Here is a 24,288-nt window from a genome sequence, read left to right as displayed (position 1 = left end):
GGGTTATTAAGCTACTGCACAGCAAGCATCACAAAAAAACATGTGCCAGCACTACGGTGCAGTAACTATAGTTACTGTGCATTTAGTTAGTAATTCATTAGGCAAGTACTAAACTAAATGCACAGTAACTATGGCACATTAATGAATGTGTAGATGCGCCTGCAGAGAATGAAATCATCTGTTCAGTTTAAATGAACTGCAAGCTCCCCTGTGGCACAGTAAGCAAGAAGTATACAAGTAATCCCCAGCCTCAGAAAACTAAGTCTCTCTGCACTGAACCTGAGTCCTGAAAATATTTCTAAGCATCCAATTTTATAAAAACCTTGAATAAAGTTTTGTGCCTTACTGTCTTACCTGACATGAGCCAAGTTGGCAGAACCTACTCAGGGTTCAACATCAGTGGATGCTTCTATTTAAAATGGAACATGCAACATCAGAGAATCACTGTATTGAAAAAAGACAATGGGAAATTCTTGTTTCCAAGTCCCAGATCAAATCTGTTCTTTTTACAAGTTAGATGGCAAGTTTTTGCATCTACTCTGCCTCATTTGGGGTAGGACACACCCTCCTTACCATGGTATCTGCTCACAGAGATGGATTCTTTCTGGATTGTACACCACCATAAGGAAGCATTTTGCAGTACAAGTTAGTCTGTTTTGCTGATGTAGCACCTGCCAGAACAGACTCCACTTCGTACGGCACTACTGATTGCATCCATCACCAAAATAAAAATGGTCAGCAGGGATAACTGAACACAGACAACTTGGGTTCAGTGGGAACATTTGTTTCGTAAATGTATCTGGTAGCATTTGAAAGATTTTTAATTTATTTTGTAATGTAAATCAATAAAAGATTAAGCCCAGCTTTTGCTGCTCTTTACACCTCTCAGTGTGGACACTCCAAGTGCTCAGTTCTCCTGAATTAGCAGTGTAGCATGCTGGTTAACCCTTACTAGCAAAAACGAGAGTCATGAAAAAATGCCACCCAACTTTTACAAAACGTTGTTAGAGCCAGAGATGAGCTGATAAGTAGGACTGAGATAAAACACACACCTTGCCTCCAGGCACCCCTTAGCATGAGGAGGCAGCAGGTGCCACTGAAAAAGGAATGTGACCCAAAAGACATTCAGTACTAATTACACGTGACTCTGCAAATGAGAGGGCTAAGATCAGTGTGGGCTGGGAGGATCTTAGACAAGCATGTGCCTTACAAAAGCACTTACCTCTGGACCCCTTGAGTACTTGAGCCAATGGATGTTCTTCACTGGTTAGGCCCAGATTTCTCTTCTAGAAACAGCCCAACCTTCCATGGGTAAAAACTCCTGCCTACCTCTGCAGAAGAAGGGTCAAAAGAGCAACATCTCCGTGTCCCATTTAATCTTCAGCTTGTCCTAGAAACCCCTCCCTTTCTCTAGCCTATTTGCCAAAGCCACAAGACTAAGAACCTATTTACACAAAGTGCTGCCCACTGTGTCAAACGCCATTGTATTCTAGGTCCCCTGGCAGTTTAGAAACATCTTACGCTAATCAGCTTCTCATGTGGACGGTCTCTAAAAAACAGTTGCTGTTTTTGACTTCTTGCTCACACTGACAAGCTGGGAAGCAGCACTGTCACCCGCAGAAGCAGAAGTTTAAAACAGCCATTGTTCAAGGTGCCACTTACGTCACCCTTATTCCAAAACCTCCCCCCACCCCACATGGCTTACACGTATCCTTTTCTGTATTCTAGGCACTATTTAGGCTCTTGCCTGCCCACAGCTGTTACACAATCAACGTTTATTAACTTTTTCAATATAAACACCTGCGTTCTTTTATATTATCTGAAAAAGGTACAACATGTACATAAAAACTATGGGTCAATAACTTGGCTGTGATTATCAGCTTAACATAAATGACTCCCCTAAAGACAACACGAACACAGGAGATGCATCCAAGCAGCTGCAGCAATGAAAATGATACTGGATTTGAAAACAAACTTGCTACGCGGGTCTGTTGGCCCAGACCCTGGGAAGTTTAGCCAATTAGTCAGAGACAGAAGTTTCTTCAGGAAAAGTACATCTGCATCTCCAACACAGCATATATAAAAGCCGTGGGGGGTTTTAGGTCAGTACTTGTTAAACACAAGATTTAACCATACCAAGTCAGTTGAAATAGTCTCTTGCTCCATCCATAAAGCAAGGCAAGACATTTGAGCAAGTTTCCAAACCTGACCTTCATTGTCCGGACTGTACTAACTACATCACCACCAAACTCCCAACAGGAACAGCATAAATCAATTGTGAAGAGAGAAAAAAAGTGAGTCCTGCATCCCTTCTAGAAGGCAGGCTGAACATGCCAGTTCCCCTGCCTATGATCAGCCTGTTCAGTTTGCTGAGGACTGTTTCAAACACACCTAACAAAAATGACCCCTTTCAAAGGTAGTTCTCACACAGTGCCCTCCCCCTACCAGAGGGAAACAGTAAAATGCAATAGAAAAAACAGCTTGCAGACCAGCCTGCTTTCTGCAGTTAATTATATCAGTCCAGTGAACAGTCGTTGCCCATCAGTGACTTGACTTTTCCGTGGTCACTGGCAAGTCGCTCTCTAGAAGCTCTCAGGGTGCTGGTAGAGATGACAACAGTCAGACTTCTAGAAGGTGTCTGGAGACAAAGTCAAAGTCCTTGAAGGCAGCCTGCTGCTTCTGGGATAGAACACGGAACTTGCCTGGAGGAGTCAGGACTGGCTTCTGAGAGGTAAACTCTTCATCAAAGTTGCTAATGTCAGTAGGGTGTCTTAAAGAGGGCACAAAAGGGGGCTTCAGCGTCCTGGCAAGCAGGGCATTCCAGTCAATTATCTGTAACAAAACACATTACAAACCAAATAGGTGCCAAGAAACAGGCTCAGAGATGGGGAAACAAGCTAGGAAACAACAGTGCTGCATAGCCTCCCCCACTTCTGCATCATCTGCAGCACATGTGAGTTCTACTAAATGTAAGTGCCAGGATAACCACTGCAGCCAGATGCAAAGGGAGAACAGCAATTGCTCCAAAAGTAGAGTCCTCCACGTGACATAAATCTGTGCTTCAGAGCACCAGCCAAGAAGCTAGGCTGCCACACAGACTGTATTTAACAGGGACAAATCCAAACAACCATGATCACGCTCATCAGGAAACCCCCAAGCAGTTCATGCTGACTAATCCTGCTCCCTTGCATTCCCCCTCCTCTGTCTGGACCTATCTAGGACATTTTGCCTTACACTGAGATTGAACTTTTGGGGATAGGAACCATCTTTTTTCCTGTATTTCCATAGTGCCAAGTCCAATGGGGACCTGGTTCATAACACCATGCTATGGTAATAGAAACAACTAGTAACATAGCCTGTACAAAGGAGGGTTTTCACTACTGTTTGTGCTGCCACAGGTTTTTATTTTAAATATACAGAATCATTCCCCAATAATTGCTGATATTGATGCGACTCAGATACTTTATATACCAGCTTGTAGGCAGCTGAAGTCTTAATATCCCAATGGTCTTCTTTGCAAAGTAGCACTTACTATGCCCTCTCCACCAAAAACTGGCATTTGTGTTCCTCCAGATACACTCACAATTCCAGTTTTATATTTTCTGCTTCAAATTCAGAGACGAAGATTGGAAGTCTGTGGAATGATACCTGCACTTCCATACGCACAGAAAAGGATTCATTGATTCATGAGAGAAATAGAGAGAGAGAGGGGAACACAGATGGAAAAGAGATCTTGTACTTGGAAATAGAAGGGACCAGAAAACAGACTCAGGTGATGTGGTTCTGAAAAAGACTTGTTATGGTAATGGATATCTGGCTGGGCAACCACATGTCAGAAAACTTGCATCATTAACCAACAAAACAGGCAAGTTTGCTTCAAGAATGAACGGAAAGCAAACAGGCCTGGGACATGGGTAAGGATGGGACCTGAAAAAGCTGGAAAAAAACCAAACCCTCTTACCTTAAAGAAGGCCTGGGGTTTAATCTCCTCTGCATCCCTCTCTCCTGCCCCAAGACGACGCTCTGGACATTTCTGGAGAAGCTGTAGAAATAAATAATCCAAAAATTCAAAAGCTGAAACAAGGACAGACGGACATGAACAACACTTGAGGGAAAACAGAAGCTTTCGTGTCTTTTTCTCCTTTAGAGTGAGGGCTTAACTTGCCATCATTAGGTCACATTCTGCCCCTCATTAACCTCCCACTAATACCAGCAGGAGATCCACTGTGAACTGCAGATAGTACATGCCCTTAGCCGTCTAAATGACCCACAGATCATAAGAATTCAGAATATGTCTGCAGAGAACGAACTCCTAGTAGCATGAACATTTACCCCTTTGAGAATTGGCAGCAATAGGCTCCAAACAGGAGCTCAGCCTGTTCCTCAGTGGCTGCATGGACATCCATGCATGTAGTGATAAGGTAATTAAAGGATAGAGAAGTATATGCATAGGTTTCAAGGGCTCCCTATCAGTTGACTGGGTCTGAAAACAAACTCCACTCAAATGAAAATGGCACCTAGTCAGAAAGAGTCTCTGGATGTATTTGAGTTGAGGCTTAAGTGACATTTGCTCCATTTGACAATGACAGTACCTTGTGGATGATGGAAAGTGCCTCTAAGGAAAGGAATCGCGGGTAGCGGACCTCTTCATTGACAATGCTGTCAAAGACCTCTTCCTCATCATCTCCAGGGAATGGTGACTGCAAAAGAGACCCGTTGTTATCTGACATGCAGAGTATCTGTATCCAACTGTTCATTTATTTTCTGTGCTGCAAGATCAGGGTGATAATACCTGCCCACTTTGGAGAGTTGGAGGCAAGCGCTACAAATGAGAAACATTCTACAAATGCCCAGGCTTAAAGATGGGGAAGGCAGGTCTGGAGAGCTGGTTTCAAATACCCAGAGATGCAAGACTGGGTTTGATTATGAAGGGGAGACTCTTCACTTAAATTTCTAAGACACAGATGAAGAGTAGTTAGCTGCTCCCAATCGGTGACCCCTCATGTCACATAATTAGGCCCAGCTCTGCCCAAAAGCTGGTCAGTGAAATCTTCGCAGAGGAACATGGTCTTACCTCACCAACAAGCATCTCATAAATGAGTACTCCTAGCCCCCACCAGTCTACTGCCCGGGTGTACGAAACGTCTGTCAGGACTTCTGGAGCCAGAAACTCAGGAGTGCCACAAAAGGTGTTTGTACGGTCCCCAAAACCCATCCCTGTGAACAAAAGGCCACTGCAGAACATATCACATAGGTTTCCAATAGGTTTTTTTGGGGGCATAATGGGCAATGTATGTGATGGCAGCAGAGATGAGTGGTACATACAGAAGAGTAGCAGAGACAGGTACACGGGATGGGAGAGTTGGCATTAAAAACAACACACTAGGAGGGACCTGCCTCTGATCAAGAGTTTATCCCCCTTTTTCCATGCACCCAGGAGGAAGCACAGACCCTGCACTGCCCTGAGATCCAAGACCTCCAACAGTTTCTCCTTTAAACAAGCTGAGGCTCAAAGAAAGTTAAGGCTTTGCTTATTTAAACAGTGCAGCAATGAAGCTTCCTACACACAGTGGTCACAATGATGTTCTCCTTGGGTAAACAGCCTGTGCTACTCAGTTTCCTGGTTCCCCAGAGCAATCAAACACCGTCAATCCCTGTACGAATTATCCACAAAGTTCACTGCGGTCAGATAGGCAGGATTTCCTTATGTAGAACCGAACAGCTGCACCAAGTGCAGCTATTTCACTTGCTGTTTGCAAAAGTTATCAAATCTTAACCCTGCAGTTTGACCAGCTGGGGTGATAGTTCAGTCTTGGTTCCTCTGAAGGAGCTCACCTTCCTTACACAGCCCGAAATCAGCAATCTTCACAAAGCCCTCAGTGTCTAACAACAGGTTATCCAACTTCAGGTCCCTACAGACAGAGAGGAAGAATAGAATGAAAGAAGAGGCTGGCAACAGCCGTCCAACAGCTTTTTGACAGGAGGCAGGATCCCGACTATTAGGAAGAGGACAGTAGAATATCTGTGGAAAATCTGCATTTGCTCAAATACTTTACTGCCTTCGAGGATGCTCTTCAAAGCCTAACATTTCCTTGATTTCTTAACTGAAAGCACCAGGAAATGGCTTTAAGCAAGCCTCTCCTGGCATAAAGAGAGGAGGTCATCCAATAATAACAGGGCCTGTCACCAGGGTGTCCCTGCAAAGGGGGGCTGGTTATAAAGCAGATAACCCTGCTGCTGCACAGTTAATGAATTACTAGCAGCACATCCGATGAATAGCTTCTTTACATGCATTCCCTGGCATAATTAATGGTAAGTGGGCATGGGCAATACAGGCAGAGCTGGGAGTGTCCTCCTCTTCCCAAATCATACCAGACAAGCATATCAAACATGATGGCGGGAGGGAAATGTAAACTGAGGATGGCTCGGACACAAGGCTAGAGAGCCCAGCTGGGCAACTAACTGCAAACTGCATGTGTGCTGCAAAGGCAATTTAATCTTAGGGCTGCTGGTTCCTGACACTTTCCTGGCTGCGCTGCTTTTACCTGTAAATAATCTTCTTCTCATGTAAGAATTGGAGTCCCAAGACTACACAGGCTGTGTAGAACCTGAAAGAAGAGGAGGAGTCATCACTTCAGAGGAACAGGAGCTAAGTTAATGTTCTATGGTACTTGAAAACTTAGGCCAATGGCAACTTACTGTGTCACATGCTCTGGAAAAACTTCTGAGTGAATGTGTGTCATGAGGTCACCCCCAGGAGTATATTCCATCACAAAACAGGCATGATCTGGCGTCTGGAAACACGCAAACATGTTCACCAGGAAGGGGTGTCCAGAAGAGTTGACCACTTCAAAAATGCGCTTCTCACAGTGCAAACTGCAGGGATTCAAAGTAGTAAAATGGCAGCACCAAAGCTTTGCAAAGAAGTATGTGTTTGGAGAAGGAAGTAAGTTGGAGATCCCTGCACTTAGACTGAACGTAAGAGGATCATGCAGTATTCACACGGTACAATTCCTAAACTCCTCCCATCAGGTGAGTGGGTTTTTTTGCTAGAAATCAGGAAGTGACACCTTTAAAACTTGTTCTGAGCCTTGATTCTAACTATCTGAAGCTGAAGGGGGGGACCAAAGTCACATTAGAAAGGAGCCTGGCATGCCTACTAGTTACTAACTGCAGAGTTGATCTCAGAGCTTCTGGAAGAGGTATGACCAAGACTCACCTATCGATTTCATCTCGGCTAATAATGTCTTTCTTCTTCAGGGCTTTGATAGCGTACAGCTTCCCTGTTGCCTTGTACTGGGCTAGCAGCACCTAAAACAGCAAAAAATGAATCATTCCCAAATTATTTTGATATGGTCTCACTTGGTTACCTGGACTTCCAGCCACACAACCAGGAGGCAGCCACACAAACTGTTCTCATCTGTTTCAGACAGTAGCTGTCAAAAGCAAGGTTAAGTAACTCCTAGAAAGGAGTGTTGTTTTCCTGGGTGACCTTGCTACATAGACCTGGATGAAACTCACTATAAATTGTGGTCTTTGAAAAAATCCACAGCGCAAAGCTGACGATTATTGAGCCTCAGCTCAGTGCTCCAGACCACGGATCCCTTGGAACAGAAAAGCACCCAATACTGTTCTTTACTGACCCCCTAAAGGTGACTGGAGGAGTGGCCCTGATGGCTGCTATGTGAGGTGAGAGGAGATGGTTGATGCTTAGAGTCTAGAGGTTTTATCAGTTTTGGAAGACCTCAAAGCCCAGGACTGGTAATTAGCAGAAATACCAGCTAGAGTCATTGCTTGCATTTTCATTGAAAGTAGCATCTTCTCCTTTTGAAACATTTCCATTTCAACACTGAGCTGGGGGGGGAAGAGTGAAGCTCAGCTTGGCACCCAGACCCCATCCTCTCACTCCACAGGAACCCCTTGTGCCCCCTCTACCTTTCCAAAGTGCCCACGTCCCAGTATGGCAATGCAGTGAAAGTCCTGAAGCTGGACAGTTCTCTTCCTGTGGGTACAAAGAGAAAATATTGATGGGACAAGAAACAGAGACTTGAAGGTCAGATGTGGATACCAAAAGGAGAAGAGAGTTTCCACAGGCAGCCTAAAGGAACCAAGTTAGAATGTAGCTGCAAGAGCGCTGGCTGAGTATAAATGCATACAGAAGAAGGTGCTGGCAGGAGGAGGAAAGAAGAACAAAAGAAGGATGGGATACGGGAGTACTGAAAAGAAAGGATTCAATACTCAACTAGGGCTAGGGAGGGAGGATAGAGTACAGATAAGGGGTTGGTGGTTAAAGGGGGAATACAAAATGTGTAGCTGAATGCACAGATGCCCTGAAACAGTACACCGGCCACATGGGGCTACTGACTGAGTTCTAGTCTAGAGCTCCTGGAAAATACAAAATAAATCAAAAGCCTTAACCCAGAACATCCTTTGCTGAAAGCATGTTTCACTCTCCTGGTGAGGGAACTGAAGCAAGCAGCTTAGGAGGACCTAAGTGTCTCCTCCTGAGAAAAAGGCAGGTAGGGCAAGAAATATGTCTGACTACCCTTGTTATCAAAGGTGGCATCCACAGACCTCTGAAATGAGTGTGAAAGGACCAAAATGTTCAATGACCCCCAAATAGGAGATCATTAAAGCTAGCATAGATGAGCTGATGTTTGTTATTCATGGGGTTTCCAGCAGTGTAGACTCAATATTACTGTGTGTTTTCTAACCTGCTTTTACAGTATTTTCTAATCAATATCCTCACTATATGCAGTCCAGTTACTGCACGACAGTACAAATAATCTTTGTGCCTTCCTATTCAACAGAGACTAACACATTTGCCTAGAGTACTTTTAAAGTACGTTATTTCATATTCACAGAGATGCTTAAATAGGTCATATGCTTTGCCCTGGAAAACTGAATGTGCTTAAGTATGAGGGGCCATTTGCAAGCATTTAATTAATTTACCTTCAATTAGAATGATCCATTACTTTTATTGCACAACATGAAAAATAGGGTAAGGATCAAGGGCTAGTACACAGATAATGTTACATAAATGTCTGGGTAAATAGGTAAGATGCAGAGTTTTCATTGTACTGTTCACAGAGTATAAGAAGTCTTTTACTGAGAAACAAAAGAACCCATTAACAGAATACAACGTTATATGGTTAAGCTTTTCAGCTCAATACCCATGTTCTCCGTTGATGGCCTGGGGCTGTTCTGGGACACTTACCTTGGAGAAGCTTGATTTGGTGTTTCCGTCACAGCCAAGCTGCAAATCCCTTCGACATGCAGCCTCTTTGGACACTGTGAAGAGAGAGGAAGTTACCGTATGCAGCTCTGTAGAATGGGGTTTGAAATGCCACTGGATCAAATCAGAATGTAACTTCAACCACCACATCTAAGCTTCTTCTGTGTCATCTGGGGGACTGTGGTGTCGACACCTACACAGCCAAATGGGTCGCCAACTGGCTGGAGGGCCGCACCCAGAGAGCAATACTGGATGGGTTATTATCGACCTAGAGGGATGTGACCAGAGGGGTTCTGCAGGACTCGGGTCTGCACTGTTCAGCATCTTCATCAGTGACTTGGACGAGGGGGCAAAAAGCACCCTTTTCAAATTTGCTGATGACACTAAGAAGTGGGGGGATATGGGCACGCTAGAAGGAAGGAATAGGCTACAATTGGACCTAGACAAGTTGCAAGGGTGGGCAGATGATAATAGGATGGGATTCAACACCAACAAGTGCAAGGTGCTGCACCTGGGGAGGAAGAACCAGCACCATACCTACAGGCTGGGGAACTTCCTTCTCATCAGTACAGAGGCAGAAAAGGATCTTGGAGTCATCATTGATGCCAAGATGAATATGGGCCAGCAGTGTGGGGGTGCAGTCAGGAAGGCCAACCGCACCTCGTCGTGCATCCACAGATGCATCTCAAGCAGGTCCAGGGAGGTGATCCTCCCCCTCTATGCGACACTGGTCAGGCTGCAGCTGGAGTAGTGCATCCAGTTCTGGGCGCCGCACTTCAAGAGGGATGTGGACAACATGGAGAGGGTCCAGAGGAGGCCACTCGCATGATCAGGGGGCAGCAGGGCAGGCCCTACGAGGAGAGGCTATGGGACCTGAACCTATTCAGCCTCCACAAGAGAAGGCTGAGAGGGGATCTAGTAGCCTGTTACAAATTAGTCAGAGGTGACCAGCAGGCATTGGGGGAAGTCCCTGTTCCCCCAAGCACTACCAGGAGTGACTAGAAATAATGGTCACAAGCTGGCAGAGGGTAAATTCAGATGAGGCATCAGGAGGCTTCAGATGAGGCATCCTGGGGGTCTTTAAGAGGAGGCTAGATGTACACCTTGCTGCGGTCATTTGACCCCAGTACTCTTTCCTGCCATGGCAGAGGGCCGGACCCGATGATCTGCTCAGGACCCTTCCAACCCTAGAAACTATGAGGTGCTACTTCACTGTCAGGACGGCTAGGATCTGGAACCAACTTCCAAGCAAAGTGGTGCTGGCTCCTACCCTGGGAGTCTTCAAGACAAGGCCTGACAATCACCTTGCTGGGGTCGTTTGACCCCAGTACTCTTTCCTGCCATGGCAGGGGGTCGGACTTGATGATCTGCTCAGGTCCCTTCTAACCCTACTAACTATGAAGCTATCTCCTGGTAGTAACCACAGGGTGTTCTTGCTGTGGTTTAATCAGGAATCATTTCTGTTGTGGGTTGGGGATGGCCCACAAGCCCCGTGTGAACACAACTTCTCTTGTAGATCAAGACTATTTCTATAAAATTGAACAATGTAAGAAGCACTTTTTATCTCCCTCCTGAAGGCAGGTTCCTGTGCAAGTTATCATTTAAAAAACAGCAAGACAAAACATGGTCCTTTTCTGCATCTCAGTGCAATTTGAAAGGAGCACAGACACTACAGAAAATGCAACTGCATCTTGCTACCACATAAAGCAGATGTCACAAGACACGTGACAGGGAACAGATAGGGGGACCATGGCTGTGCTGACAGCTAGTCCCTCAGCAACTCAGGGAAGAGGAATTCTTTTTGCTCCCTGCCCAACTCCTTCAGTAGACCTTTACACTATATTCTGGTTTTATAGCACCTGCTGGCTCAGCCCCCACAGTATCACTTCTTTCCCAGCATAGCCTGAAATCCCAAGGTGACCCCCACGTCCCACTCTACTTCCCATAGGAAGCCATTTTATAAGAACAGGGAAAGAGAACATATTTCTTTAGTGTATTCCTAGGGGCCAAAAACCCAGTGCTAAGCCATCTCACTAGCTTCTACACCCCAGGAGATTAGCTAGCCCTAAAAGGTGACATCCACCAGAAGAGACAGAAATTTCCTCCAAAAAATGTAAAAAAAAGCTGGGATTTGGAAGGTAAGAGCAAAGCCCCATCTCCAATAAAACCAGCTCAGCCTCCAAAATCCCTCCATGCATTCAGATTCTTACTGGAGAGTCTGTGGGAGAAGGCACCATTTCCTTTGAGTCTTCCGGCAGAAAGAGGCATGGAGGCTTGCAGGGAGATTCTTCATCAAATATCAGTTTACCCGCTGGAAAGTCACTGCATGTAAAGAATATATATTTTAAGCAGATCTCCAAGGAACAGAATATGATGGCCAAACATGCAGCACCAAAAAATACTTATACAAAGTTTAAAGCGTCCCAAATTACTGGAGGGTAAGACTCCCTGATTCATACTCCCCAGGTCTGAGGAATCAATGGAAAATACGCTCCTTCAAAATTCATTTGAAGAAAAGAAGCATCTGTTATGCTGGTGGTGTTTCTACTCATGTCAGGGTACCTAGCACACAGACACTATGAGAGATGTATGCTATAGAAATGTCCATCGACATAACAGCCATCCAATTAAGAATATAAAGTAAACCTCAGTTAAGTTAAGCTGAGATCAGTTGGCTATTCGTCCTCTTCCAGGGCAGGTAGACCAATTATTTTCTTCAGGTGTAAAAGAAAAAGAGTTGAAGCACGCAGCTTTGGAACAACATATGCAGGCGCATGGTTGGATTATTTGTAACCACATGGGAGAATTGTATTCTATACCAGTACTGGATAAATTGTGGCCTTTTACAGAACCCACATACTGCACATCTTAAGGAACTTTAATAAAGGGACAGGTCACTCCTTGCAACTGCATAATCTACATGTCAAACTAAGCATGACAACCTGCTTTAATTTTCCCTCATATTGTCATGTTCCTGTCACCACATTCTTGTCTGTGGCTTTTCCTGCTCTAACATGTAACATTTAAGGAGAGAAAAAAAATGGAAAGCTGATGAAGTTACCCTGGTTCTGAAACCAGGCTACTCTTTAGAATTGTGATTCTGAAAGTTGGTCCAACAAACAATAAATCAGAACTGCCTGCACTACACTGAATGGCCCACTAAATCCATGATCTCAGTCTGTATTAGCTTTCCTCACTATCCTGAGTCAAGTCCTATAAACAGAGCTTTCATACCAAGATTTTTCCCAACCCCATGAAGTTTCACAAAGTGTTCAGATGCACTCTGTGGCCATTTCTGTCGGTTTCCCAGCCTTAATTCCAACAGGTCTCATCTGTCCCACCTGGACATCAAATCAATTTGATTTGGCAGTGGAGCTGGAGAGGTGAAATCTGAATAAGCAGGATCCTGAAGTGGAGGGCTGAGAGTGGTCGGGAAACTACATGGTGGGAGGATGCTCATCATTAGGCGGCCCCAGGCAGCAATGTTTATGTTCATCTGAGAAGCTCGGAGAAACTCCTTTCCTGGAGGAGGTGAAATTAGCAGTGTTGCAATATGCACATGGCACGTTAGAGCCATAGAATCATAGGGAACTAGGGCTGGGAGGGATTTCAGGAGCCTACCTGCTCCAACCCCCTGCTCAAGGCAAGATCATCCCCTTCTTAGCCATCCCGTAGGAGAAGTATTTGTCTAACCTGTTCTTAAAACTGCACAAGAAACCCCCTCCACAACTACCAGACACAGGGCCTAAAAACCATCAAGAACCCACACATGCCACAGATAAAGCAGGGAAACAAGGGCACTGTCAATGGCCTGTCACTACAGTGACAGGAAGTTTATTAAAATACTCTCAAGAGATCCAAGGAAGAAGATGGTGCCCCCCCCACTAGCAAGAAAGGCAACCTTCCTCAGCCCCCACCAATCTATGCCAAGCTGATCTTGAGGCAAGATTCTTTCCTGATTCCAAATGTGGTAAGAGGGTAGGGGGGGAAAAAAAAGCAGCCGGACTTCTACCACTTGCCTAATGAGTTGAGCTAGTGCTGTTCCCTAACAGACCTTCCTACTTACACATGCTAATCTGCAAGCATCTAAAACATAGCATCAAACTAGGTACTGCACCCCACTTCCCCCACCAGAGTGGGCATATGTTTGCTATTGGGTTACCTTTCTGTTTCAGGAAAATGCGTTTCTGGCGCTGCAGCTTGGACCTTCTCTCAATAACAGGGTTACAGAACATTACCTGACAGGAAAGCAGAGAAGATGAAGACTCTTCAGAGACCTTTACTTGCCCTTTGAACACTAGCTTAGGCACACTGGGCCTCTGATCAAATACTTCATTCACATTCATTCAGGAAATTAGGAGTCATTTGTTCAGGCATGACCCAGACTGAGTTATGCTACCTACATCCCACAGATTTCATGTTAATTCCATTTTTGTTTAAAGTTAGGCCTTCCCACTATCTCGACAAAGGGACAGATCAGTTCAAAACATCTCTGCTATCTTTCACTTAAAAGACATCAACCAGCTTCTCAGACACTATTACACATCACTAATGAAATGCAGCCATCTCAGGGGTGGGAAGCAGCAGTTGACCCATATCAAAAGAGTGATAAAAGGGCAAACTTTGCATAATCACGCTGTCACAGATCTCAACTTGGGTAAGATTCCCTGGAGGAATCTTTTCTAAGATTCTGTTTGCTAAGGAAGCAGGGCTGAAGGACTCCCTAACAGTCTCTGTTTCCCTGAATTTTGTCATCATCCTTAGAAGGATGAGTGCACCTCAAGGGGACCAGAACCTTCAATTCCAAGCAGTAGGAGTAATTCAGACCTGATCATTGAGCCATTCCCTTTAATTAAAGTGTCCTCATTAACTCATAAAAACAAGGTTTGGCTTGCTTTTGTTCTGTTGGTCTCAGGTAATGTTAACGGCACCCTCTAATCCTCTGTCTGGGCAATCATATACTCAAGTTGTACTATTACTCTCCCTGGTTTCAGCTGGTGATTTTGGCCCTCATTTGCAAAAGATATTCAAGAACCCAATTTACATTTAAATCAATAAGATTTGGGCACCTACATGTCTTTGAGGATCTGGGATTAGCCAGCTGAACAGGCCACTCCAGAATGCTGTCCCCCTTTACACTGTTCATTCTGGGGTCCTTAGCTCTTTTTAAGAGAGACACCACACCATTAACAGGGGGATGAAATTAACTTCATTATGGATGTATCTTTAAACATTCAATTTGTTTTTGGATAAGTTGCCCTTGCAATAAATAAGGTTTATAAAAAAGAAAACAAGAAAAAAAATTACATTGCAAAAGCCCATCTTTCCTCTTCCTCTCCCAGGGAGGAAGCAGATTACCTTGGAGGTAATCCCACCATTGACCGAGGATGGGAGACAGTCTATAGATCAGGGCAAGGAACTGTGACAAGACTCCAGGGCTCTTGTCCCAGCTCAGGCACTGACTCACTCACGTATGGTATGTCACTTCACTAGTGCCTCAGCTGAACCCACCTGATGCAAGGAAAGTTAAACTCCAAAGTTAAGCATCCAAAATAGGCCCAGGATGGGGACCACCCTGGAAAAGGAAGTCTGCAGCATTTACCTCTGCAAAAAGCGTCCCCTGGGGCTCAAGAGAGAGGCACATCCTGTGACGTTCATTATCGAGGAAGTCATCCAAACGCAAGAACTTCACTGCACACAGTTCTCTCCAGTCACGCCAATAAACTGCAATCTCCAGCTCTCTGGACTGCAAAAAGAGAAGTTTGGTAACGTCCCAGGTCCAGGTTTGGATCTCACACACAACACACACTGAACTCTGCCTGCAGCTCTGGAGCAGAATCCTTTTCTTGCCTTGTAGAAAGTCTGGGCAGCTACATGATGCAGCATGCAAGACAGACACAGAAAGGAAGAGATGACAGTCCCTTAAATCTTACTGCTTCTCACTTTCTCTAATCTTTGCTGAATTTTACTAGCTACAGTTCTTTGGAGGCACTCATGTTCAACCGATTCCCTGCAGCCTTTGATTTGAGACTGACCCTCACTGTGAGATATCCTGAAGTAAGCTCTATTGCAGGTAAAATGGAATGAAGCTGCTCACCTGGGGACTGAGGAACATCAGAAGTGTTCAGGCTGAAGTTCTGCCAAAGCACTACTGCCTTCAGGGCAGACAGAGATAACGGTACTTAACAAGTGTAGGGGGACAGTTCAAATAAAGGAGTTGTTTCAAACAGAGTAGCAAGTTAAATGAGTAAAGTGAATGAAGTGAAAGAACAAACAGCTACAACACAGGGGACCTGAGGGCAGGACCAGAGATCCCTGACCCTACTATTTTTATCACGCTTACCCGATCCAGCTCAATAGCAAAGCTCTGGTCCCATGCCTGGTTATTAACTGGCCCCCAGGTTGTCTGACCAACCACTTTATTGTCCACTTTGAGCACTGCAAGCACCTCATCTAGACAAGGAAGAAAGCATTTGTTACTATGTTTCACAAGATACTGCTTTCTAAGACATCCTTCCTAGAGGTGCCTCCCTCATCCAGTCAGATTTCTAGCACAGAAGAAAGCCACTAAAGAGAAAGAAGACCAGATGGCTCATCCTCCACTTCATTATTTCAGGAGCCAAATGCCCCAGGTTACCCATCACTGTGCTCACACCACACTGTTAGGAGACACCAGAACCACAAAAGTACCGTCACTGATCCAACTGGGAACATCATACTCACTACATAGCTCCTCGTTCCGCAAGTGCTTTCCTGAAGTGCTGAGGCCATAGATGCCCATACCAGCCCTTGCTCTGGTCAGGGACCACAGGTCACTTGGAGATGCATGGACAGGAGATGAAGCAGCCATTCGGGAACGTCCTGGAACCTTCTCCAACAGATCCTGACACCCCATCAGTCTCACTTCCAGTGTTCCTGAGGAATTGCAGCGTACCAAAGAAGGTCATGTCTACAAAAGTTAAACTGTTCCATTCAGTCTGCTCTCACGTGGGCCCAGAACCCTTTTAGCTTTGCTTTTTATATCACAGGTTCAAACCCAACTTAGGTCAGCAGTGACCGAAAGCCATCACCATCTGACATTTTGTAGAGGCTAGCACAAAGCTAAGTCAATGTCCTCAGTCCAGTTCCTAGCACACCACGTGTCCACATCACAATGACGACACGGGAAACCCATTCAACTTGGCTTCTCCCCACAACAAACTTCACAGAGGTCAAGTACCTGTAAGAGCTGTAGGTTTGATCAGTGAAGTAGAAGGCTGGACCCTGCCATGCTGGGCTCCCAGAGAGGAAGTGTTTACTAGCTCCTGCTTGATGGCTGCCCGCTTTGGGTGATCAGGAGAAATCTCATTAAGCTGCCGTTCCAGAGACAAACGCAGCAGATCAATCTTCTGAGATGATTCTTGCAAGCGGCCTTGAGCCTGGTAACATGACACAGACAAAAAACAGGTATAGGCTTTGAACTCCCAGACCAGGGCACTACTGGGCCTTTGCAAACTCAAAGGCCAGATGCCATCCTGTTTGCAGAGGATGGCAAGAGACAGCACCACTTATTCCGCCCAAGTCATTGCTTTGTGAGATGAGAGGGATATAGCCCTCTTCACAAACTCTCACCAACGTATTTCCCACTTGAACAATGCACCTTTAGGAATAGAAGCTGAGGATATGTGCTCCAATGCCCTTCTTACCATTCCAGTACACTAATCATCAGAGCAGCAGTTTGGTCTTCTAAAGGCTATTACTAAATATTGCTGGCATGATGAATCCTCGCGTTGAATAATTACTATAGCTAATACTATGCACAGAGATAGAGCTTTGACTAAAGCTTTCAAAGCATTTAATGATAAGTAATTCTTGAAAGAGCCCTGCAGTGTACATGAGAGTTTTTCCCATTAGACAGATGAGTCAACTGAGGCAAAGAAAAGTGAGTTGCCCCAAGTTACACAGCAAACCAATGGCAGAGCTAAAAAGTTGTGACTCACTTTTACCTGATCTAAAGGCTAAGCAACATTTTTTTTCCTGGCTTGCTGCGAGTGTTCTCCCTCACTAGCTTTATTACCAAAGTGAGTTCTGAAATGCAAATCAAACCACCACAGCATATGTAGAGGACTGTCTATGCACTAGGTCAGTAGTTTTCAATCTTTTTTCATTTTTGACTCCTAAAAATTTTTGAATGGAGGTGCAGACCCCTTTGAATTGTAGTCACATGCTTTTGATTGATTATAGTCATCTTTAATGGATCCCTTAGACATAGCTGGCAGACCACCAAAGGTCCATGGACCACAGGTTGAAAGCCACTGCACTAGGTTAAAGGCACTGCCATTATGCACTACAGGCAATGAGTAAGATGACAAGGACAATATGCTCTCGCTCATACAGCCAGCAACAGTCAGAAGGCTAAGTAGAGGTACACCTTACAAATTAACTGAATCAGACATGCATAAGGTTTTATGGGCAAGAGCTCACTTCATCATCTCCAATTCAGTCTGTTAGGTGCATCTCTACTTTGCCTTCTCCAGCCTAGGGCAAGTCATTATCGACCCTTCAGAGAGCTGAAGTGGTACCTACCTCAGCCAACAGCTTGCGATCCTGCACCCGGCTGCCTCCTAGGATCTTCACCACATTTTTTGCCCCCTCTGCCACAGCAGCTTCAATGTGTAGGTGATGCTGCAGCTCCTCAATGCGCAGCTCCGGAAGACTGATGTTAGCCCCTGTCCTCACTGGTGGTGTTGGAGATAAACACAGCAATCAGGCAAGCAAGAACATACCAGACTGCAAGTGTTGCTTCAGCAACATCCCTTCAGTGCCATCAGATGTATCCAACATCCTACCTGCTGGATCCACTGCATCCTCCGTGCCTTCTGCCAACTGAGACACCTTCACAATCTGCATGCGGATTATCTCGATCTTCATCTTGCTGTCCTGAAGCATCTGCTGGGCAGTAGCAAACAGTTTCCAATCCTGACAAAAGAAAATGGGTGGTTAGAGATCTAGACAGATCAGCAATGAATCTGAATAGTGTGTTAAGTTGGGAGAAGGATGGGGTGCTACTACATCCAAGGACAAAGGGTTGCAGAAGATCTTGAAACCATCGTAACTGATTGTACAGAGGAAATACATAAGGATCGAGTTCCTTAATTTATAACCAATGTATACAGAGATAAGGACCCTGGGATGTGTTAGGATCCCACAGATATAATTAATTACTATGGGACAGTCCTAACCTATGGACATACTCAACCAATAAAAGACAGGTCTGATGTTGTAGCAGTTGAATCCTGTGATCCTTGGTCAATTGCATTGACAGAGTTGAGGGAGATGGAATAAACTGCAATATCCCAACCTAATTTAGCGTAAGTGTCTTTAAAAAAAACTGATTACATTTTAATTACCCTGACTCTTAAATACAATTATTAAATAAAATTATTCCAGATCTGACAAATGGGACAGGTGGAAAAAATATAGTAACTCCCTAAAAATTTCTCTCTGATAATTCATCTCCAGAGTTACTGTGCACTCTGACCCATTTCAAACTCTGCTGAGATTAGGAGTATCATACCAATTAGGTATTCATCAGAAACTTGTTGATGTGGGACAGTAGCACACAAAGGACATATCACAACAGTTTTCCATTTCATTTTGCTATCTATTTTTAGGTAAGGTTATTTGGTACCGTTCTGTCCTACCACTTCCCCACTGTGCCAGGTTCTCTGGAAGCAGCATATTTTGTCTGTAATCAAGCAAATGTAACACTTCTAATGTACTTCACAGGTAAGTTCGAGAGACCCCACTGCAGACAAATATGGAATAACCTGCTTCCCTGGGAAGTCTCTATCTACAGTTAGGAGGTCAGAAATGAGCTTAAACCCCAGAAGCACAAGCTTTTATGCCCAGTGAAACTTGTTTTTTTTTTTATTCTGCTTAGTTCTTAGACTCAGCTACAAACATCCTGAAGCTACAAGTCTGAAGCAAGCAGCATTAACAGCATCACTCACCCATAGGCTAGAATGTCAGCCTGTTCCACAGCTGTACGTCATGCCAGAACTGCACAGCTGGGGCTTAGACAGACAGCCTGAAATGAACCCTACATTAAAGCACACTCACACCCAGATCTGCAGTACACAGTCTGTGTTTGCACTTTTATTTAATCTTGCTCCAAGGTGCCCCTTGCTCCCACATGATCATTTTCATTCCTGCTAAACAACGCTCACCTTCGATGCTGTATTTGAATACATCTGGATCATGTTCTCAGCTCCCTGTTTCACCTTCATCTCAATGTGCAGCTGTTTTTTAAGAGCCTCAGTCCTCCTTGCCACCGGGCTCGAGTCCTGTTCCCAGAGACAAGGGTCTGGAGACCTAGACTCATCTGTGAAACAACAAAGTGACCCCTGTCATTCTCTCTCTTTTGGATCCCACACAGGGTTCCTGATGGGATGAGTGGGAGAGTGCAAATATGGGTTCACCTAAGGAACAAGCTCTCCTACCTGCCTGTGTCTCCTTTTCTAATAACAACCCTATGCTGAGGAATTACAGATTTCTTGGGAAGAAGCCCCAAGGATACCACCACCTCCACTCTCCAATTCAGGCCTCCTGTCTGGAGCTTGCCTGTTGGATTCTGTCTGAAGATGCTGCCCCAAGCTCTGCAAATCAGTTTGCATCCTTCTGAACCTCGTCCACATCCAGTGCTCTCATTTAGCTTTCTCCCCCCTCATATTCAATGTCACCTCCTTCCATCTTGGTAAATGACATTCCCAACTTTCCCACACTTTCATTTCTCTCTACACTGCTCATCTTAACTAGATGTATGCAGAGACAAATTGAGGTTCCTTTCCTGAATGGAGGTAATTCTTACTTCCTGGCTTAGCACCCAAAACAAGTTGGCTCCAAGGAAAAGGCTGAAGCTATCTGACCAGCTTACCCACAAATCCTGACCCAAGACCTACCTGTCTTTCTCTCTGGTTTCTCCGTTATTACAATGCGGGCATTAAGCTCCTGAAGCTCCCAGTGCAGCTGCTCCAGTTTCCGACTGGAAGATTTCAGCATGTGCTCTACATGTACAAGGTTCTTCCTGTCTGTTGTCACCTTGCGCAGGTTCTCTGTCCCCTCTTTGATCTTCAGTTCCTTCTGGATGGCCCGACGAATTAGTTCCTTTTCATCTTCAAGTTTCTGCTGGAAACCTGGATCCATGAAATTTACCCCATCGCTCAACTGCTGAAGACAGCTGCCCTGCAATCAACCAGTATCAGGAAGAAAGTTACAGAGATTACAAGGCAACATAAGGGTGAATGAGCAATATATGTATGGACTTCTGTAACTACATCTTCAGCTGAGAGCGGCTCGACCAAAATCCTTTGATCCAACCCATCACTAACATCTAAAAGAAGATCAGATCTAAATTTGAATTTGATGATGTTGAGCTCATGTCTGATCTTAATATATCCCAACTTAACACCCACAACTGAGGCAATGCAATTCCTCACCAGGTTTTCTTCTTGCCATTTAAAGCCTTTATTTATATATTGATGGCCCTTAACTATGAAAAAACAAGCTGTAATTGGTCTTTATTTTTGTCAGAAGTAAGTTTCTTTCACATTAGGTAGAAGATGCAGATCTACATCTAAATGGTCTTGAATTACCAACTGCCCCAAACTTTCTGCCTCATCACAGCTGTGCTTTCATTGCATGGACAGCCACAACCTCCTCCTGGGGAAGAAAGATACCTTAAATCCCTCACCTGTTTTGTAAATGAATGAACAAAGTTGTCGCTCATCACAAGCAACTATTCTTGAAAAGGTAGCCAATGTCATTTGCAAGCAGCAAGATTGATTTAGAATATTTGTTTTATACGCTGACAACATTAACATCTGTTTTTGGCTTTGCCTTTTAAATCAAATTTAAACCTATTTATCTGGGTGAGAGGTGGCTCAGTGACAGCTCTGGAGAACCATACCCTATTGACAGCCTCTGACAACAAATATGTAGCCCAGGCAGTAACAGGGCAAGCTCTCTTACCCTGTAAGCATGTTTTCAACTCAGGCAGGAGTACTTAGCACCTTGTCCAAAAAGAGATGCTGCTGACTCCATCACTTATTGAGGGAACAGAAAGCCACTCTGAGCAAGAGGCTAGGTTCTATATAGGCAGAGGGATTTTAAAACAAGGACAGTGATTAAATTAATGTTGTTAATACTCCCACTTTTACACAAAACGCAGAGTCGAGAAATAAAAGTTCCTTGTACATTGTGACATGCCCAATAACACCCAACAAATCAGTGGAAGGGTGAGGTATGGAACCAAGGAACCCTGGGTTACTGCCGTACTGTTAGACAGCACACGTAACAGTACGATGCGTATTATAGGGTCACAGAGGCGTATTAGGAAGCCGTCTTCAGCCACAAGGCACGTACCAATGGCGCGCAAACCACAATGTTTAATTGTTTTATTGTTATCTAAAATCTTGTACCACAAAGTCAGACTTCTGGAACACACTTTCCAAATTTCATTCTTAAATCTGGTGCTGCTTAAATTTCGGCTTAATGGCAAACAAATAAAAGAGAGAGACCTACACAAACTATTTTTAGATGCAACTTAAACCCAAGTCAGTTCCACTAGCAAGCCAGGATAGCCAAAATAGGAGCTGTTAGGAGCGGGAACAAAACAAAGTCGTTCAGATTAACATCCCAATTCCAGGAAGTTTTCGCCCATCTAGCAAATCCAGGATTCAAGCCAAAGTCCTGAAAATACCAAAGGTTGCATCAGAAGGGTTTTGAATCATGGAGCCCTTGAGTCACTCAGCCAAACTTTACCAGTTCTAGGTCAGGAAAAAAAAATCAAAAAGCCTTTTGTCCAATATCTAGTCAGTGACTAACTAGAATCTGTTCTTCCAATTCTATTTTAAACAAATATTTGGAAAAGATGGGCAGATTTATTTTCTTCCCAATCCATATTGACGGGAGTATGTACGCACACCAATCTGGCTCAGACCAGTAAACTAGGGTGGGTGGCCAACGCAAGCTGAGTGTTGGCAAAAGATACCGAAACAAGCAGACATCCTTCATTTATACAAAGAAAAGGTGTGGAGCAGGCAGCTGCAAGGCAATTTTCCTCCAAGCTACTCCCTGCCAAATGCATGGGCTGAAAGCCAGCTTATGTGCCTTGTCCATTTTCTAAATATAAATATATTTAGAACATGTAAAGCCAGCCAGGGTCATTGTGTGAGACTGGATTTTCTCCTCTCGTGTGGATCAGATGATACTACAGTACTGGCACTGACTGTACTGGGGGGGTGGAAATCAAACGTGTTCCACTATCATAGACAGCGCAAGGGATGTATGTTTTGCGCTCGTGTCAATTAATTTTTCATGTTCATTTGCAAGAGTGGTTTAGGAAAGTTGGTGGGGCGTCAGGAAACTGCCACTGCTCATGCTGCAGCTGTTCTGTGGTTCCCGGAGAAGGTCAGTCTCCTAGACTATGTCTGCAATGCAATCACAAAATGCGCTTGCAGCTCAGCAGCATACCCGAGCTGCCTTCAGTTAGCTGGTTTTGGTACTGATCCCAGCATGGCTGCAGCAGCATGGGATTGAGCTTCACCCAACACATACTTCCCCAGGATCCTAGACAAGCAGGTGCAGCTCAAACTGAAGGGGCTAGACCAGTGATGCTCAACTAATGTATCACAGCACCCAGGGTGTCAGGAGATCCTTTTAAGGGTGTCATACAATATTAACACCTACACATGATTCACACAATAAACCTATAGAGATTTCCAAGAGGAAACCATAGCGAGTGTCAAAACTCTCTCACCAGTGGCAGTCCTTCTGAGTTCTTTACAACCGAAGAATCGCTGATATTTTTCTGTAGTTAAAAAATGAGTGAAACTAAAAGCTGGCATTTTCTAAAGGGTGCCTTACATCTGTCAAAAGATGCCTTGAATTTAAAATGGTTGAGAATCCCCGAGTTAAGCCAACATCAGGACCTAAGTTGCCTAGCTTGGGTTATATCAGGTACACCTACAAAAACAGCAGTTGCACCTTTGGATTGCAATGCAAAGTTATCCCCACTGACATAAATTGCACTGGTTTATTGAGAGGTTTTAAATCACGCTGTTACTTAACCCAGCACAACGCTATGCCTAGACCCACGGTGACTCAGACCACTTTCCTCCAAACTGAAAGCATTTGTTAGGGGGGGAACAAGGGAACTACCCATGACATCAGCTCCTTCCCAGGCCCAGGGGACCGTGTGGAAATGCGCCTTGCACAGATTCTCTGGAGCTTTTCCCAGATTTGTTTTCGAGCGCCTGAAGAGACATGAAATCCTTCCCCTCCCATGGGAGAGGACGGCAGAACCAGAGGCATCTCGTAAGAGCCGAAGAATCGCCACACAAAAAACTAGAGCTCTTGGGTCCAAAATGGTACCTTTTATTGGACCATGTGGGAAATGGCAAGAAAATTGTCATTTTGGCATCAGAGTCCCTTCGCATGCAGCAGCACGGACGATAGGTCCACCTTGCCCAGCACATCGGCAGAGGCAGGGCAGAGAGTGAACTTCCTCGGCCCGACGAAAGGCGTTTGTGCCCCAACGCTCGCTAGCCAGAATTTTTCCAAAACGACTTGAGCGGGTCTCATGGAAGAGAGCAGATTTACCCGCAGACCCTCGCCCCTGCGGCCGAGGCGGGTTTTGCCCGGGGGAGAGCCCCCAGCAGGCGGGCCGGGAGGGCTCAGTCCCTTCCCCCGCACCGCGGCCGGCCCCTCGCGACCTGCCAGCCCGCGCGCTTCGCCCCAGGCCCCTCGCTCCTGAGGCGGGCGAGACGGCCGGTACCAAACCGCAGCGCGGGGGCACCCAGGTCTCCCCCCTGGGGTTTCTCCTCCTTAGGAGCCGTCCTGCCTCCACCTCCTCAGCCCCCGCCCCAGGACCGGGCTCTTGCTCACCGAGGGCTGTCCGCCGGCCCGCCCGGGGCTCACCTGCCAGGGGCCGGCGCCCGCCATGGCGCCCGCAGCCTCCTCGCCCCGCGGAGCAGCCGCCGCCGCCGGCACTTTTCAAACTCCGGCTCCGGGCG

General features: G+C 45.3%; 1 protein-coding gene across 1 annotated transcript; it reads right to left on the bottom strand.

Annotated features, from left to right (window-relative positions):
• Nucleotides 1-605: 605 nt before the first annotated feature.
• Nucleotides 606-24,288, bottom strand: PKN3 (protein kinase N3). The gene is made up of 22 exons (XM_019540709.1): nt 24,194-24,288; nt 20,176-20,458; nt 19,444-19,598; nt 18,064-18,193; nt 17,801-17,952; nt 16,455-16,653; nt 15,959-16,150; nt 15,579-15,688; nt 14,838-14,981; nt 13,398-13,473; nt 12,577-12,757; nt 11,446-11,557; nt 9,218-9,291; nt 7,936-8,002; nt 7,220-7,311; nt 6,700-6,876; nt 6,546-6,608; nt 5,836-5,912; nt 5,075-5,217; nt 4,593-4,700; nt 3,962-4,042; nt 606-2,832 (listed from the first exon to the last, which is right to left on the bottom strand). The coding sequence occupies exons 1-22, from the start codon at nt 24,215-24,217 to the stop codon at nt 2,620-2,622; spliced, it is 2,853 nt and encodes a 950-aa protein (XP_019396254.1). The 5' UTR covers nt 24,218-24,288; the 3' UTR covers nt 606-2,619.

The sequence above is a fragment of the Crocodylus porosus genome, unplaced genomic scaffold (assembly GCF_001723895.1).
Source record: "Crocodylus porosus isolate Cpor-Errol unplaced genomic scaffold, CroPor_comp1, whole genome shotgun sequence".
Classification (NCBI taxonomy): Eukaryota; Metazoa; Chordata; order Crocodylia; family Crocodylidae; genus Crocodylus; species Crocodylus porosus.
Note: the sequence above shows the minus strand (reverse complement) of the source record. Positions and strands in the feature narration are given on the sequence as shown.